Source organism: Zootermopsis nevadensis, unplaced genomic scaffold (genome assembly GCF_977971745.1).
Source record: "Zootermopsis nevadensis isolate Lab colony 2312 unplaced genomic scaffold, Znev_1.0 Znev_ptg000022l, whole genome shotgun sequence".
Lineage (NCBI taxonomy): Eukaryota > Metazoa > Arthropoda > Insecta > Blattodea > Termopsidae > Zootermopsis > Zootermopsis nevadensis.
Genome location: NW_028259154.1, coordinates 6,805,455 through 6,825,277, shown reverse-complemented (window position 1 = coordinate 6,825,277; position 19,823 = coordinate 6,805,455). Strand labels below are relative to the sequence as shown.

General features: G+C 35.2%; 1 protein-coding gene across 1 annotated transcript in view; it reads right to left on the bottom strand.

Annotated features, from left to right (window-relative positions):
• Positions 1-403: 403 nt before the first annotated feature.
• Positions 404-19,823, bottom strand: part of LOC110837739 (kelch-like protein 23) — a 30,933-nt gene continuing 11,513 nt past the window's right edge. Inside the window, exons 7-11 of the mRNA XM_087354032.1 lie at positions 7,248-7,442; positions 5,837-6,009; positions 5,364-5,527; positions 3,221-3,413; positions 404-407 (exon numbers count right to left, since the gene is read on the bottom strand). Of these exons, the coding sequence (XP_087210158.1) occupies positions 404-407; positions 3,221-3,413; positions 5,364-5,527; positions 5,837-6,009; positions 7,248-7,442 (729 nt within the window). The remainder of the gene's footprint in view (positions 408-3,220; positions 3,414-5,363; positions 5,528-5,836; positions 6,010-7,247; positions 7,443-19,823) is intronic.

Below are 19,823 nucleotides of genomic sequence, written 5' to 3'. Positions count from 1 at the left end.
TTATTACTTGTAAAGTACGGGTGAACTAATATTTCAATTTTAGCGTTCTGTGCATCTAAATACTGTATGTATTCTAACGTTTGTACGTAATTTTGAGGGAATGAAGATGTTCGAATTACATCAATCATGAATACATCAAACGAATTGTGTTTTTCATATGTAACATGTATATGATAAGACCTCTTCAAACAACTATCAAACCTCAAGTCTGTCTGTTTATAACAACGCATCGTATATATTCAAACACATCTTTGTTGCTGCGATAATACCCGAAATAATATGTGGTCCCTGCAAGCCGTTGTTCGTTGATACAGAATTGTGTGCAATTCAGAGCTGAAAAAGCGTAATATGACAACAAATTAATTGTGCTTGTAGCTTGAATAATATTAATCGGACGAAAGTGCTACCTGAAACCAAAGAGTATCTTACTCTAATGTACATGTTTATATTAATTGAAAACATTTCCTTTCAACATTTTGAACAATCATTTAAGTCAGTGTTTTTATTTCCAGTAAAGTACGGGTGAAATAATATTTCGATTTTAGCGTTCTGTACCACTAAATACTGTATGTATTCTAACGTTTGTACGTAATTTTAAGGGAATGAAGATGTTCGAATTACATCAATCATGAATACTTCAAACGAATTGTGTTCTTCATATGATAAGACCTCTTTAATCAACCATCAAACCTCAAGTCTGTCTGTTTATAACAAACAGGTAAAAGTACGTATAATACTGAAATTTCAAAGGACAATAAATAACTACGCCTCAGTCAATGTTTGCTAGTCAAATGTAATTCTGTCCTCTGATGATTGAGGCAGCAAGGACGTCCACAACGTCGGCTAACGTTTACCAGACTACATCGCGCAAGAAGACAATCATCTTCAGCTTAATATCGTTTCGACCCACTGACCGCGGCGAGAAGGAAACCAGGATAGGCAAAGGAAGAAGTCTATGGAAGAATCTTACCAGAAGAAGAGATAGGATGGCGGGACACATTTTGAGGCACCCGGGATTTCTTAATTTGGTGCACTTTCCCTGCATTCCTGATGGTCCATAGCCCCTTTAAACCATTTTCGTATTCCCATGATTTTCATATATCCTTCAGTCTCATCTCTCCGTCTCTTTCTTGGTCTATCTCTCTTCCTTCTTCTTTTATGTTCACGCCATCTTTCAGAGATTTTATAAATGTTACAATATAATACAACCTCTGTCTCGTTATTAGTTTTGTTTCACAGTTTTCTCCTTCATTTATGGGACAACGGAGTTTTCTAATCATTCTTCTATCAAACATTCTAAGGGCCTTAATTTCTTCTGAATTCACCGTCCAAGAACACTTGGGATCCGTTAATCTAATATTGATATTAAGTCGCTTCAATGATATGTTACACTACTTCGCATTGTTTTGTTCTTTTTCAAGTATTATGAATATAGTGTGTAGTTTTACATTCAACCAAAGGGAAGAGGTGAAGCAAATTTTTAAACTATGATCTGTTAAGTTGATTCTGTGTTAGATTTTATCTCGGAAAAATTTTTCGAGTTCCCCGTTTGATTAGAGCTTTCACATTTTTCTTATACTCCGCAAGTACCATAACTATATTCAAGTACTCGTTTTGTTTATTTTGTAGTAATATTTTGTGCCTATTCATTAAAATACTTAAAAGTACCGCACAAAATCCCGTGAATCAAAAAATACATCAGTTAACAGAAAGCTTAGTCTGTTTCTTCATGGCATTTGAAAAGGTTGTTATTTCCCCAGGCACATGGCACATTTCCCTTTTTTTAGCTCCTACAACAATTCCTAGTTTTCTACATAATATTTGTAAGGAAATTAATTAAAATTAATGTGTTCGTCGTGGATGTAATCAACTGCAAACTACTGATTTCCACTGTGTTTGTACTCGTAATCGCTTGCCTTCGGTAGGTTCTTGATGACACAAGCGACGGAAAGCTTTTCGAAATATTCATGTCTGCCACCTGGTGCCTGCAATTTGAAATATTAAAAGTGAAAACAAACCCTCTTCCTTCGTCCATCAGTATTATCTTCACTCAAGACAATTTTTATCATATTTCACTGACAGACTTATAGTAAATATAACTCTCGAAGGAATGCGTCTTCTACCATAAATAATTTATTTAATATAAATTTAACAGAAACTGATTTTGAATGTCGGTGCATTTATGTAAAGAAATTATCCATTTTCTTAAAAATGTATATATATTTACTTTTGGGTTTGTAAAATATCAGAGATTTCGGTGTAGAATAACTACAAAAGAATTATCTTTGCGTGTCGTAAATTGTGTTGACCTAAAAATGTCCATATCTGATGGGCTGGCTCTGTCTTTGGATAGAATGGGAAATTGCTAGAAGCTAAGAGCACAGTTTCCACCCAAATGTTGCTTATAATTTGTTTCTGGACAATGTAATCAAAAATTCACCCAATGAGACGTCAGTGCACGATTGCCACATATTTCAGAAAAGTTCCAATGTGATCTTTCTTTCATTCATGCACATAGATCCCCAGCTAACGTTCTCTTATAACGTTACACATTTTATTTAATCAAAGTGGAGGGAGAGATTACCTCTATTTTATTACGCTGTCAAATGACTTGTGTTCTGCGCAAGCTACGTTTGGTACACTTCATTAAACCATTATCGTCGGTCAGAATAATAACTTAAATCACACACTTTCTTTGGAGAGATAAGCGTGTCTTGTTTGAGACATGCGCCCATGACAAGATTTCCCTCTTTTAGCAATACATTTTCAAAAATACTTTTGTCCCACCAGAAATAGTTCTGGAGAGGTTCTGCTGGACGTAAAAGACACAAACCAAAATCGAATGAATTTCTGTTGGATTTCTAGCTATTGCACAAACATGTATGAAGACATCTGTCTTCAGGGATTTTAAAGATGCTTTCTCACTCCGTTAACATATGACAGGAAACAGCCATTTTAAAATAAACTTCCATCAAAAATGGGAACATGAGACGGTAGGTAGGCTTTAACGATTCGCGCGTTTTATTCAAGGCCCTGAGTAAGTAGTAAAAACCTCTGAAACGTCTGTCAGTTTCTACGACACTACACAGCGCAGCTTTCGCAAGATCGCGGTCATTTTGCCCGGAAATTATTCACTTCCTACTGCTCTTCGAAAGTAACAAATTGCGATTATAGAGCCCTGAACAATCAAGGAAAGAAACAAACAAAGAAACAAACAAACCATTGACAATCCTTGGCATCGAAATATGTGATGCACTTGTTTAAACGTCCACCGATGGCAAAGATCGTGTCGTCGATCACTTCTGCTTTGAGATCATACGAATAGATGTTCATGTCAGGGATCTCCGTCCACGTGTCTTCTGCAGGATCATACTTTTCGGTACTGAGCTCGTGAGATGTCTCGTTGTATCCTCCTGCTCGCACACACACACATCCCGTAATATGTCACAGTATACAAAAATCTGCCTAAGGAAACTTATTCTATCCCCATTCAGCGTGTCCCTTTTTTATATTTATTACTCTGTCACCTGGACACGAAATATTTGGCCTTTATGGATGCACAAGATTCGTTACCTCATTCACAAAAGCCTGCAGTTGAACCCTTCCCACATTTTCTAGTTCCATAAAACATTTTAATAGTATCCTTCTTTTCACGCCTATGTATCACAAGTGGTATCTTATCTTCAACATTACCAGTTATAACTTTCTAGATGTTTGTATTTCTCGTAACTTCAATGCTTCACATTCCGACCGTCTTACCCAACGGACGTTACGATCTTAAAATTTGTAATTCCGTAAACGTAAAAAATGAATGAAATACAGCGAAGAAAATTCATTCCCTTTTGCAGTGTTAATATTAGTTCCAGGAAGGAAATTAAGGATGAAATGGCTAAAATATTATTTTCGTAATTTTAGCATCAGGAAATTGCGCCTGACTTCTGTTTCCTGCTTCATGAAACTGCGACCGAAAGTAACGTTCAACAACAGCACAAGGCGCACTGTTCAAAACTGCATTACACATAGAAGTGACGGAAAGCAAAGACTGCGAGGGGACTGCTTTAAACCACCGGCTTTTGGGGATACCAGCACGGCAAACTGAAACTTCCTTGCAACAAGAACAAAATATTTACCTTTGAAACTGGAACTGTGAAAAATGCGTTGTTAGTTAGTGTTCTTTGTTAAGAATGTAATCGAAACTACGAATCTGGGATTAAAAATACTGACAAATTATCTCTGTAATGATAGGAGAAAATTGCTGTTCATAAAATCTCAGTCAAGCAAAGAAAACCAGGAAAACATTTTATAATAGCAAGTTCTTTCAGAAGGACTTAGAAGCATCACTCAGAATGTTCAGAGTTCTCACCTAGGGCGTACAGACAGCGGTGGAACGCGACGAAACCAAAAGTCTTACGTCCAGAACGCATTGGTGCAACGAACGTCCATCAGTTGGTGTCCGGGTCATAAACTTTCACCGAGTTTAGGTAATTACCACGACTGTATCCACCAGCGACGTATATTTTGTCTGTAAAAACAAATTAGATAAATGATACGAACTGTACACATATTTGGTGCACAAACATGGGACAATCCGTACTTAAATTTGTAAATCTATTAATGTCCTCCTTCGTGTCACAGAAACTGCACAGACACTTCTGTCTCTGTTCATCTGTTTCTTTGTTTCGAATGGAGACAAACAAAGTGTTAAAGAAAATGAGTTTATCTTATGAAATTTAATATAAACACCATAAAGTACTTAAATTAATGCATAATGGAAATGATGGTAAGTTACATCTTCTGTAAAACGAATTTCATTAAATTTGGTGCCAGAGATGTACGGTACGAGCTGCCAAGCGGTGCTCTACATTTATAATACAATGTGCTATTTGCATGAGATTACTAATTGTCTCAAAAACATATTAATCTGTATTATATGAGAGACAATTTGATAGTTTGATGGTTGTCTGCATTCACTCCTAGTGTACACTACAAATTCAGAAGTCGATGCACAGGGACAGCTTACAAGAGCAGAAGAAACCGTCACGCACTCAGAACTTCAAGCCATTGCAGTCTGTGAAATAACGGAGTTCGTAGCACGGATAAAAGAACGAGATAATGAAAGAATACGGGCGAATGGAGTGAGGGAAACTAAGTTCAAGATCAAAGAGGAATGCCGTGATGATGAAGGCATAAAGCTCGTCTGAAACGTCGGCAGAAGCCAACCGACGGCCATCTTCGTACTCGCCGGCGTGACAACCTCAAATCCTGCGATTCCTTCAACCGTTCTTGCGTTGTTATTCACGGACAGACAGACGCCTCGCCATCTCCACTAATTCATACACTACTATTTCACAGCTTTTACGTACCATTCAGTACAGCCGCACGCGGTTCGAATCGCTTTTTGTTCATGGGAGCGATCCACGACCACTGATTTGCCTTGCAGTCGTATCTTTCAGCCGTGTTGTGAGTCTCATCCTCACCGCCTATGGCGTACACTGCACCTCGCAGAACTGCCACACTTAATAAGGATCTGAAACGATAAAAAGTACACGCTCTGCAATGCTCATTTATTGCTGATTCAGATGCATTTCCTCTCGCAGAACGCAATTGTTCGCTGGTTATTGTTAAATCATAATTCGAATAAATTAAAAAGCAAATCGTATTCTTAAAACCAAAATTGTCGCAAAAGTCCTCCTACTTATTCACACTTTGCACGATACTCCTGTATGTGAGTGGTACAATTTTACACCCCTGACCACGTTTAAATCTTGACTAACTATCAGTTTTTGAAGAAGGACTCTGTTCAAAGGAGTTCCTTAGTTACCAAGCTGCATCTTACCTGCATTCATGCTTAGGCGCCACCTCGCGGAGTGACTTCGTAATAGCGTTGAAGCAGTGACATGTGTTCAAACCTGCAAGAGGGTCGCCACAACCACCGATGACGTAAATGTCGAAACCGACTACCGCCAACTCGGGGTATATTCGCTTACTGCCCAAGTCGAACTTCTCCACCTGCAGGAACGACAGGTTATGGCTTTATGTTTCTTTGTCACTTAGTCTGCTGATGTGAAGTCCTTACATTAGAGTCCTAGAGCTACTAACCGCCAGAGCAGAGGTGCAACCACCAAAAGAAGACCGAAATTGTTACACCGTGGTGGGTGAACGTGCATACCGCGCTCGACAAAGACCGTGAGAAATTAACTTGGAGCAATGGTGGAATTATGAGAGACGGAGGAAACAGGAAGAGAAGCTCTCGTCAAGTACGACAGACAAATGTAGAATTAATTTCTGATCAACAGCTGACATTTCAGGTTCGTTAGACAGATGTTGGTATTTTGGGTTTCATCGACGCAAAGCTGGAGGCAGTACGTCCCCCACCCCACACCAAAGCCTTCTAATTCGCGAGGCGTTACCACGCAGATGACCAGCATCGACATTGATCAGTGCTTCATTTATTAAGTTGAAATCCACTGACGATCAACGATGACTTCGTTTCATGTCTAAAATCATCAGTTACGTTGCCATGTTAGTTGATGTACGACGTTTACCCGGTGTCCTACGTGAGCGAAAGAATGCGAGCGGTGCGAGTTGCGTTGGTGAGGCGGAAATATCAAACTGGCTGTTTGTGTGGCGCTGTCCTAGGTTACAGCCAAGCTGTCAGCGGCCAATGCCCAGATAAAATATTTTGATATTTTCGCGCAGGTCGCTGCGCTGACCAGTAAGGCGCATGCGCAAGGAGGCTCTGACTGTGCAGTACAGGGAAGGCGCATGCGCAGGAAGCCCGTGTGTTTCTCTTACGTAGGACACAACAAGCGATTCCCTTATGTCATATGACACCCCATGCTGCTTATGCAGCTCGCTCAGCTCGCTTGTTATCGCTTACCTAGGACATTGCCTTATTGTAAACGGTATTTAAGGCAAACTTTATATCCTTCGTCGATTCCTATTAGAACTTACATTGTATACACGAGACTCAGCACCTGTGTAATTTATTTATTCTTTTTAATTCATGTCTTTGAAGGGTAACTTAAAAAAGGGTTTACCCCCATTGAAACAAACGAACACAAAATAAACAGCCAACGAGGTGCTTGTGATCAAGCTTATATAAACATTTACTTAGTAAAAATCAGCAATAAATAGGAAAAGTAGTTTCTGTCGGAGGCGTCATTTAAGAAGCCGCGATAAGAGTGGAAATGCGTGGAACTCACCACAGTCCACCGGTCAGCTCGTGCGTCGTACGCTTCGATCACATCTGTATATATTCCGTTAAAGCCTTCACCAATAGCAAAGAGAATGTCCGGTCGATATCGAGGGCGGTCAATCCTTGGTGTCACGAAATCCTTGTCTTTCCTCATCAAACTTTTCTCGTTGCCCAGGAATGTGAGCGTCTCCTTGATCACGGGTCTGCACGCCGAATTTTCCGTCACGTACGGATGTACTGATACCTGTTGAACAGTTCAAAGTGGACCTTATAAATTTTAAGGAAGTGATGGCATATTTCATTGCACAGAAGACAAGACATTTACACATATTTTGGTAGGGAAATCACTGAAATAGACATTGACATATTTATTTATATTTTATTTAGTGTTCTGTCTGACGACAGGTCCATGTGAACAGGATCCTTCAATCCTTTTCTCGGACTGGGACCTGTTCATATACGTTCTTGGCAGACGATCCAGAAGTGGTTTGCCATTGCCTTCTTCTGTGTGTGAATGGAGTAATTGTTGGGATGGAACGGAAGAAAACTCCGTGTTGCCTGGACCACGGCCTTACCCAACACAAGTTATAAAATCGGGCACCACCGGGAATCGAACCCGAGACCCTTCGATTACAAGGCCAGCGTTCTATCCGCTATACCACTGTATGTATTTTGGTATATGTAACGACGCCCTCAACAAATGCACAGGTTGTGGAGAGATGCGAAATCAAGATTAAATCGATCTTAGAGAAAACTATTGAAATGTGTTTCAATCGAAAGTTAAATAATTCAGTACGGAGTTGCATTTTAAGTCACATTCAAAAATATAATTTGTATCGCGGCTCTCCCGTGCGGGATGCACGCTGCGATCACCACAATCGTTTTGAATCGATAACTTTAATTAGTCGTCAAAATTACGTAGCATCGAAAGAAAATTATGACAATTAGTTGCTTCGAGTTCCAAGGGAGGCAACCTGCTGCATGTTGATGGTTGGTTTGAAGGCCCGTCTATTAAGAGCCATTGCATGTTCGCCCTTAATTGGTCATCATCAGGTGGTCCTCCTTAAGTGTTCGAAACTAGTAGATAGGAAAGGTAAATTGTATAGACATTTGACGCAGTTAACATTATTTGAATGAGTGCGATTGTTACACACGTATTCGTAAGAGGCGAATGGCTGATATCTCAGGGCATTTGATTTAGAACAGAAACATTTTTTCTCTTGGACAAAAACACCTGCTGAATTGGAAGATAGAATATCATAAGTTGTATTGCTGCTTCGTGAGATGACGATTAAAATATTAGGATACACACACACTTATGTTGCTGCGAAGTTTCCCGACGAACTCCGTGGTCGATGCATGCCGATGTTCGTTGATACAGAATTGTCTGTTATTCAGAGCTGAAAACTCGTATTATGACAATACATTAGTTATACCTGTAACTTAAATACTATTAATCGGACAAAAGTGCTACTTTAAAGAAATGAATATCTAACTATAATGTACATGTTTATAATAATTGGAAACATTTCCCTTCAACTTTGTGGATCATCATTTCTGATAGTCTTTGTACGTTCTGTAATGTATGTGTGGATTAATACATTGATTACTGCGATCTGAGCCGTGTGCCACTAAATGCTATTTGTATTTTAACGTATCTAACTAATATTGGTATGTTAAAAGGTTCGAGGTACAACATGCTCGAAAATCTCAAAAGAGTAGTTTTTTTAATATAAAACATTTATAAGATAAGACGTGTTCAAACAACTATCATTACTCAAGTCGCTCTGTAAATAACTTGAATTGTATATATTCACACACAGCTTTGTTGCTGTGATTATTCCCGACGTACTCTGTGGTCGATGCATGCCGATTTTCGTTGATACAGAATTGTCTGTTATTCAGAGCTGAAAAATCGTATTAAGACAATACATTACTTATGCCTGTAACTTAAATACTATTAATCGGACAAAAGTGCTACTTTAAATGAATGAATATCTAACCCTAATGTACATGCTTATAATAACTTGAATCATTTTACTTCAACTTTAAGGACCTTCATTTCTAACAGTCTTTGTGCGCCCTGTAATGTATTGAGGATTAATACTTTGATTTCTGCATTCTGAGCTGTGTGCCTCTAAAAGCTGTTTGTATTTTAACGTTTTTTACTAATATTGGTATGATAAAAGGGTCTAGGTACATCATGCTCGAAAAACTTAAAAGAGTAATTTTCTTTAATACAAAACATATACGAGATAAGACGTCTTCAAACAACTATCATTACTAAAGTCTGTCTGTAAATAACTTTGCATTGTATATATTCAAACACAGGTTTTTTTTTTTTTCCATGTTTCCCGACTAACTCCATGGTCGATGAATGCAATTGTTCGTTCATACAGAATTGTCTGCTATTCAGAGATGTAAACGCGTAATATGACAATACATTACTAATGCCTCTAACTTAAATACTATTATCGAACAAAAGTGCTACTTTAAAGAAATGAATATCTAACCCTAATGTACACGTTTATAATAATTGGAAACATTTCCCTTCAACTTTATGGATCATCATTTCTGACAGTCTTTGTACAACCTGTAATGTATTTGAGGATTAATACTTTGATTTCTGCATTCTGAGCCGTGCCACTAAATGCTGTTAGTATTTTAACGTGTCTAACTAATATTGGTATGATAAAAGGTTCTAGGTACATCATGCTCGAAAAACTCAAAAGAGTAATTTTCTTAATATAACACATATATAAGATAAGACGTCTTCATACAACCTTCAAAACTCAAAAATGTCTGTAAAAAACTTTGCATTAAATATATATATATATATACACACAGCTTTGATGTTGCGATGATTCCCGACGAACTCTGTGGTCGCTGCACGCTGATGTCCATTGTTACAGAATAGTCTGATATTCAGAGCTGAAAACTCGTTTTATGACTATACATTACTTATGCCTGTAACTTAAATACTATTAATCAGACAAAAGTGCTACTTTAAAGAAATGAATATCTAACCCTAATGTACATGTTTATAATAATTGGAAACATTCCATTCAACTTTATGGTACATCATATCTAACAGTCTTTGTACGACCTGTAAATGTATGGTTGGTTTAAAAATTTGATTTCTGCGTTCTGAGCCTTGTGCCACTAAATGCAGTTTGAATTTTAAAGTGTCTAACTAATTTAGGTATGATAACGAGGTTCGAGAAACATCATGCTAGAAAATCTCAAAAGAGTAGTTTTTTTAATATAAAAAATATATAAGATAAGATGATTTCAAACAACCATCAAAACTCAAGTCTCTCTGTCAATAACTTTGCATTGTATATATTAACACACAGCTTTGATGTTGTGATGTTTCCCGACGTACTCTGTGGTCTCTACACGCCGATGTTAATTGATAGAGAATTGTCTGCTATTCAGAGCTGAAAACTTATTTTATGACAATACATTAATAATGCCTGTAACTTAAATACTATTATCGGACAAAGGTACTACTTTAAAGAAATGGATATCTAACCCTAATGTACATGTTTATAATAATTGGAAACATTCCCTTCAACTTTATGGATCATCATTTCTGACAATCTTTTTACGACTTGTAAATGTATGGTTGGATTAATATTTTGATTTCTGCGTACAGAGACGTGTGCCTCTTAATGCTGTTTGTATTTTAACGTGTCTAACTAATTTTGGTATGATAACGAGGTTCAAGGAAATCATGCACGAAAATCTAAAAAGAGTAGTTTTTTTAATATAAAACATATATAAGATAAAATGTCTTCAAACAACCATCAAAACTCAAGTCTCTCTGTAAATAACATTGCATTGTAAATATTCGACACACAGCTTTGATTTTGCGATGATTCCCGACGAACTCTGTGGTCGCTGCACGCCGATGTCATTTGATACAGAATTGCCTGTTATTCTGAGCTGAAAACTCGTTTTATAACGATACATTACTTATGCTTGTAACTTAAATACTATTAATCGGACATTAGTACTACATTAAAGATATTAATATCTAACCCTAATCTACATGTTTATAATAAATAGAAACATTTTACTTCAACTTTATGGACCACCATTTCTAACTGTCTTTGTTCGTCCTGTTTATGCATTTGAGGATTAATACATTGTTTACAGAATTCTGAGCCGTGTTCCACTAAATGCTATTTGTATTTAAACATCTCTAACTAATTTTGGTAAGATATAAGGTTCTAGGTACATCATGCTCGTAAAATTAGAAAAGAGTAGTTTTTTTTTAATAGAAAACAAATGCAAGATAAAACGTCTTTAAACAACTATCATTTCTCTAGTCGCTCTGTAAAAAACTTTGCATTGTATATATTCACACACAGCTTTGTTCCTGCGATGATACCCGACGAACTCCGTGGTCGATGCATGCCGATGTTCGTTGATACAGAATTGTCTTCTATTCTGAACTGAAAACGCGTATTATGACAATACATTACTTATACCTGTAACTTAAATACTATTAATAGGACAAAAGTGCTACTTTAAAGAAATGAATATCTAACCCTAATGTACATGTTTATAATAATTAGAAAAATTTCCCTTCAACTTTATGGACCATCATTTCTAACAGTCTTTGTACGACCTGTTTATGCATTTGAGGATTAATACTTTGATTTCTGCGTTCTGAGCCGTGTGCCACTAAATGCTGTTTGTATTTTAATGTGTCTAACTTATTTAGGGATGATACCGAGGTTTGCGAAACATCATGCTCGAAAATATCAAAAGAGTAGTTTTCTTATTATAATACATATATAAGATAAGACATCTTCATACAACCTTCAAAACTCAAAATTGTCTGTAAAAAACTTTGCATTGAAAATATATATTCACACATAGCTTTAAAGTTGCGATGAATCCCGACTATGTATGTGGTCGCTTCAAGCCGATGTCCGCTGATACAGAATAGTCTGATATTCTGAGCAGAAAACTCGTTTTATGACTATACATTACCTCTGCCTGTAACTTAAATACTATTAATCAGACAAAAGTGCTACTTTAAAGAAATGAATATATAACCTTAATGTACATGTTTATAATAATTGGAAAGATTCCCTTCAACTTTATGGATCATCATTTCTGACAGTCTTTGTACGACGGATTAATACTTTGATTTCTGCGTTCTGATCCGTGTGCCTCTAAATGCTTTTTGTATTTTAACGTGTCTTACTTATTTACGTATGATAACGAAGTTCGAGAAACATTATGCTCGAAAATCTCAAAAGAGTAGTTTTTTTAATATAAAACATATATAAGATAAGACGTCTTCAAACAACCAGCAAAACTCAAGTCTGGTTGTAAATAACTTTGCATTGTATATATTAAAACACCGGTTTTTTTTTGCTGCCATATTTCCCGACTAACTCCGTAGTCGATGAATGCCATTGTTCGTCGATACAGAATAGTCTGCTATTCAGAGATGTAAACGCGTATTATGACAAGACATTACTAATGCCTCTATCTATATTACTACTATCGAACAAAAGTGCTACTTTAAAGAAATGAATATCTAACCCTATTTGTACATGTTTATAATAATTGGAAACATTCCCTTCAACTTTATGGATCATCATTTCTGACAATTTTTGTAAGACGTGTAAATGTATGGTTGGATTAATACTTTGATTTCAGCGTTCTGATCCGTGTGCCTCTAATTTTAGTGTGTCTAACTAATTTAGGTATGATAACGAGGTTCAAGGAAATCATGCATGACAATCTCAAAAGAGTAGTTTTTTTAATATAAAACATATATAAGATAAGATGTCTTCAAACAACCAGCAAAACTCAAGTCTCTCTGTAAAAAACATTGCAATGTAAATATTCACATACAGCTTTGATGTTGCGTTGATTCCCGACGAAATCTGTGGTCGCTGCACGCCGATGTCCGTTGATACAGATTAGTCTGCTATTCTATGCTGAAAACTTGTTTTATGACAATACATTACTTATGCCTGTAACTTAAATACTATTAATCGGACAATAGTGCTACGTTAAAGAAATGAATATCTAACCCTATTGTACATGTTTATAATATTTGGAAACATTTCCCTTCAACTTTATGTATCATCATTTCTAACAGTCTTTGTACGACCTGTAATGTATTTGAGGATTAATACTTTAATTTCTGCATTCTGAGCCGTGTGCCACTAAATGCTGTTTGTATTTTAACGTCTCTAACTAATTTTTTTATGATAAAATGTTCGAGCTACATTATGCTCGAATATCTCAAAACAGAAGTTTTTTTAATATAAAACGTATATAAGATAAGACGTCTTCAAACAACCATCAAAACTCAAAACTGTCTATAAATAACTTTGCATTGTATATATTCACACACAGCTTTGTTGCTGCGATGATATTCGACGAACACCGTGGTCGATGCATGCCGATGTTCGTTGATACAGATTAGTCTGCTATTCAGAGCTGAAAACTCTTTTTATGACAATACATTACTTATGCCCGTAACTTAAATACTATTAATCGGACAAAAGTGCTACTTTAAAGAAATGAATATCTAACCCTATTGTACATGTTTATAATAATTGGAAACATTTCCCTTCAACTTTATGGACCATCATTTCTAACAGTCTTTGTACGCCCTGTAATGTATTTGAGGATTAAAACTTTGATTTCTGCATTCTGAGCCGTGTGCCACAAAATGCTGTTTGTATTTTAACGTCTCTAACTAATTTTAGTATTATATAATGTTCGAGGTACATTATGCTCGATTATCTCAAAACAGTATTTTTTTTTAATATGAAACATATACAAGATAAGACGTCTTCAAACAACTATCATTACTCAAGTCTCTTTGTATATAACTTTTACATTGTATATATTCACACACAGATTTGATGTTGCGATGATTCCCGACGAAATTTGTGTTCGCTGCACGCCGTTGTTATTTGAAACAGTATAGTCTGCTATTCAGAGCTGAAAACTCGTTTTATGACAATACATTATTTATGCCTGTGACTTAAATACTATTAATCAGACAAAGGTGCTACTTTAAAGAAATGAATATCTAACCTTAATGTACATGTTTATAATAATTGGAAACATTTCCCTTCAACTTTATGGATCATCATATCTAAGATTCTTAGTACGACCTGTAGTGTATGTGTGGATTAATACTTTGTTTTCTGCGATCTGAGCCGTTTGCCACTAAATGATGTTTGTATTTTAACTTGTCTACCTAATATTCGTGTGATAAAAGGTTAGAGGTACATCATGCTCGCAAATCTCAAAAGAGTAGTTTTTTTTAATATAAGACGTATATAAGATAAGACATCTTCGTACAACCATCAAAACTCAAGTGTGTCTGTAAATAACTTTGCATTGTAAATATTCACACACAGCTTTGATCTTCCGATGATTCTCGACGAACTCCGTGGTCGATGGATGCCTATGTTCGTTGATACAGAATATTCTGTCATTCAGAGCTGAAAACGCGTAAAATGACATTACAATTGTTATACCTGTAACTTAAATACTGTTAATCGGACATAAGAGCAACTTTAAAGAAATGATTATCTAATCCTAATGTACAAGTTTATAATAATTGAAAAATTTCCCTTCAACTTGATGGACCATCATTTCTAACAGTCTTTGTAGGGTCTGTTTATGCATTTGAGGATTAATACTTTGATTTCTGCGTTCTGAGCCGTGTGCCACTAAATGCTGTTTGTATATTAACGTCTCTAACAAATTTAGGTATGATAAAAGGTTCTAGTTACATCATGTTCGTAAAATCCTAAAAGAGTAGTTTCTTTAATAAAAAGATACACAAGATAAGTCGTCATCAAACAACTATCATTGCTCAAGTCTCTCTGTAAATAACTTTGCATTGTATATATTCACACTCAGCTTTGATGTTGCGATGATTCCCGACGAACTCTGTGGTCGCTGCACGCAGATGTTATTTGAAACAGAATTTCCTGCTATTCAGAGTTGAAAACTCGTTTTATAACGATACATTACTTATCCCTGTAACTTAAATACTATTAATCGGACAATAGTGCTACTTTAAAGAAATGAATATCTAACCCTAATGTACATGTTTATAATAAATAGAAACATTTTACTTTAACTTAATGGACCATCATTTCTAACTGTCTTTGTTCGCCCTGTTTATGCATTTGAGGTTTAATACTTTGTTTTCAGAATTCTGAGCAGTGTTCCACTAAATGCTGTTAGTATTTAAACGCTCAGAGTATTTTTTTTAATATAAAACTTATATAAGATAAGACGTCTTCAAACAACCATCGAAACTCAAGTCTCTCTGTAAATAACTTTGCATTGTATATATTCACACACAGCTTTGATGTTGCGATGATTCCCGAAGAACACTGTGATCGCTGCACGTCGATGTAATTTGATACAGAATTGTCTGAAATTCAGAACTGAAAACTCGTATTATGACAATACATTACTTATGCCTGTAACTTAAATACTATTAATCGGAAAAGTGCTACTTTAAAGAACTGAAAGTCTAACCATAATGTACATGTTATAATAATTGGAAACATTTCCTTCAAATGTATGCATCATAATTCCTAACAGTCTTTGTACGACCTGTAATGTAGGTGTGGATTAATATTTTTGATTTCTGCTATCTGAGCCGTGTGCCACTAAATGCTGTTTCTATTTAAAAGTGTCTCACTAATATTGGTATGATAAAAGGTTCGACGTACATCATGTTAGAAAATCTCAAATAGTAGTTTTTTTTTATAAAGCATTTATAAGATAAGACGTCTTCATACAACCATCAATACTCAAGTCTCTCTGTATATAACTTTGCATTGTATATATTCACAAACAGCTTTGATGTTGCGATGATTCCCGACGAACACTGTGATCGCTGCACGTCGATGTAATTTGATACAGAATTGTCTGAAATTCAGAACTGAAAACTCGAATTATGACAATACATTACTTATGCCTGTAACTTAAATACTATTAATCGGAAAAGTGCTACTTTAAAGAACTGAATATCTAACCATAATGTACATGTTATAATAATTGGAAACATTTCCTTCAAATGTATGCATCATAATTCCTAACAGTCTTTGTACGACCTGTAATGTAGGTGTGGATTAATATTTTTGATTTCTGCTATCTGAGCCGTGTGCCACTAAATGCTGTTTCTATTTAAAAGTGTCTCACTAATATTGGTATGATAAAAGGTTCGACGTACATCATGTTAGAAAATCTCAAATAGTAGTTTTTTTTTATAAAGCATTTATAAGATAAGACGTCTTCATACAACCATCAATACTCAAGTCTCTCTGTAAATAACTTTGCATTGTATATATTCACACACAGCTTTGTTGTTGCGATGATTCCCGACGAACACTGTGAGCGCTGAACGCCGATGTTATTTGATACAGATTTGTCTGAAATTCAGACCTGAAAAATCGTGTTATGACAATACGTTACTTATGCCTGTAACTTAAATACTATTAATCGGACAAAAGTGCTACTTTAAAGAAATGAATATCTAACCCTAATATACATGTTTATAATAATTGGAAACATTTCCCTTCAACTTTATGGATCATTATTTCTAACTGTCTTTGTACAACCTGTAATGTATGTGTGGGTTAATACTTTGATTTATGGGTTCTGAGCAGTAAGCCACTTAATGCTCTTTGTATTTTAACGTGTATAACTAATTTTGGTATGATAACGAGGTTCGAGAAACATCATGCTCGAAAATCTCTAAAGAGTAGTTTTTTTTTTATAAAATATATATATATAAGATAAGACATCTTCAAACAACCATCAAAACTCAAGTATGTCTGTTAATAACTTTGCATTGTATATATTCACACACAGCTTTGTTGTTGCGATGATTCCCGACGAACTCCGTGGTCGTTGCATGCCAAAGTTCGTTGATACAGAATTGTCTGCTATTCAGAGCAGAAACTCGTAATATGACGACAAATTAACTCTGCTTGTAGCTTGAATAATATTAATCGGACGAAAATGCTACTCTAAACCAAAGAGTATCTTACCCTAATGTACAAGTTTATTTATTTTTGGAAAGAATTACTTTCAATTTTTTGAAAGATCATTTCTGTCAGTTTTTTTATTACCTGTAAAGTATACGTCAAATATTATTGATTTTAGCGTTCTATGCCGCTTAATACTATATATATTCTAACGTTTGTACGTAATTTTTATAGAATGAAGATGTTCTAGTTACATCATTTTTGAATACTTCAAAAGATTTTTGTTTTTTATATGAAACATGTATATGATAAGACAACTACAAACAACCATCAAATCTCAAGTCTGTCTGCTTATAACAACGCATCGTAAATATTCACACTCATCTTTGTTGCTGCGATAATAACGGACATAATATGTGGTCCCTGCACGCCGATGTTCGTTGATACAGAATTGTGTGCAATTCAGTGCTGAAAACGTTTAATATGACAACACATAAATACTACTTGTAGCTTGAATAGTATTAATTGGACGAAAGTGCTACTTTAAACCAAAGAGTATCTTACCCTAATGCACATGTTCATAATAATTGGAAACATTTCCTTCTCAACTCTTTGAACGATCAATTAAGGCAGTTTTTATATTACCTGTAAAGTATGGGTGAAATAATAGTTTGATTATAGCGTTGTGTATCACTAAATATTGTACGTATTCTAACGTTTATACGTAATTTTGAGGGAATGAAGATGTTCGAGTTACATCAATTATGAATACTTCAAACGAATTGTGTTTTTCATATGAAACATGTTAATGATAAGACATCTTCAAAAAACCATCAAAACTCAAGTCTGTTTGTTTATAACAATGCATCGTATATATTCACACACATCTTTGTTGCTGCAATAATACCCGACATAATATGTGGTCCCTGCACGTCGATGTTCGTTGATACAGAATTGTTTGCAATTCAGAGCTGAAACGGCGTAATATGACGTCACATTAATTCTGTTTGTAACTTAAATAATATTAATCGAACGAAAGTGCTACTTCAAACCTAAGAGTATCTTAACCTAATGTACATGTTTATAATAATTGGAAACATTTGATTTCAATTTTTTGAACGATAATTTCTGTCAGTGTTTTTATTACCTGTAAAGTACGGGTGAAATAATACTTTTTTTTTAGTGTTCTGAGCCACTAAATACTGTATGTATTCTAACATTTATACGTAATTTTGAGGGAATGAAGATGTTCGAATTACATCAATCACGAAAACTTCAAACGAATTGTGTTTTTCATAAAAACATGTATATGATAAAACATTTTCAAACAATCATCTAACCTCAAGTCTGTCTGTTTATAACAACACAGACATATTTGTTGCTGCGATAATACCCGGCATAATATGTGGTCCCTGCACACTTATGTTCGTTGATAGAGAATTGTGTGCAATTCATAGCAGAAAACGCGTAATACGACAACACATTAATTCTGCTTGAAGCTTGAATAATATTAATCGGAAGAAATTGGTACTATAAACCAAAGAGTATTACCTTAATGTACATGTTTATTATAATTTGAAACATTTACTTTCAATTTTTTGAACGATCATTTCTGTCAGTTTTTTTATTACCTGTATAGTAGACGTCAAATAATATTTCGATTTTAGCGTTCTGTGCCAATAAATACTATATGTATTCTAACGTTAGTACGTCATTTTCATAGAAAAGAAGATGATCTAGTTACATCATTCTTGAATACTTTAAACGAATTTTGTTTTTCATATGAAACATATATATGATAAGACATCTTCAAACAACCATCAAACCTCAAGTCTGTCTGTTTATAACATCGCATCATATTTATTCACAGACATCTTTGTTTCTGCGATAAATCCCTGACATAATATGTGTTCCCTGCAAGCCGATGTTCGTTGATACAGAATTGTTTGCAATTCAGAGTTGAAAACTTGTAATATGACAACACATTAATTGTGTTTGTAGCTGTAATAATATTAATCGGACGTAAGTGCTACCAGAAACCGAAGAGTATCTTACCCTATTGAACATGTTTATAATAATTGGAAACATTTCCTTTCAACTTTTTGAACGCTCATTTCTGTCAGTGCTTTTATTACTTGTAAAGTACGGGTGAACTAATATTTCGATTTTAGCGTTCTGTACCACTAAATACTGTATGCATTTTATCGTTTGTATGTAATTTTGAGAGAATGAAAATGTTCGAGTTACATCATTCTTGAATACTTCAAACGAATATTGTTTTTCATATGCAACATGACCTCTTAAAACAAACATCAAACCTCAAGTATGTCTGTTTATAAAAACGCATCGTATATATTCACACACATCTTTGTTTCTGCGATAATCCCCGACATAATATGTGGTCCCTGCAAGCCGATGTTTGTTGATACAGAATTGTGTGCAATTCAGAGCTGAAAACGCGTAATATGACAACACATTAATTCTGCTTGTAGCTTGAATAACATTAATCGGACGAAAGTGATACTTTAACCAAAGAGTATCTTACCGTAACATACATGTTTATAATAATTCGAAACATTTCCTTTCAACTTTTTGTACGATCATTTCTGTCAGTGTTTTTA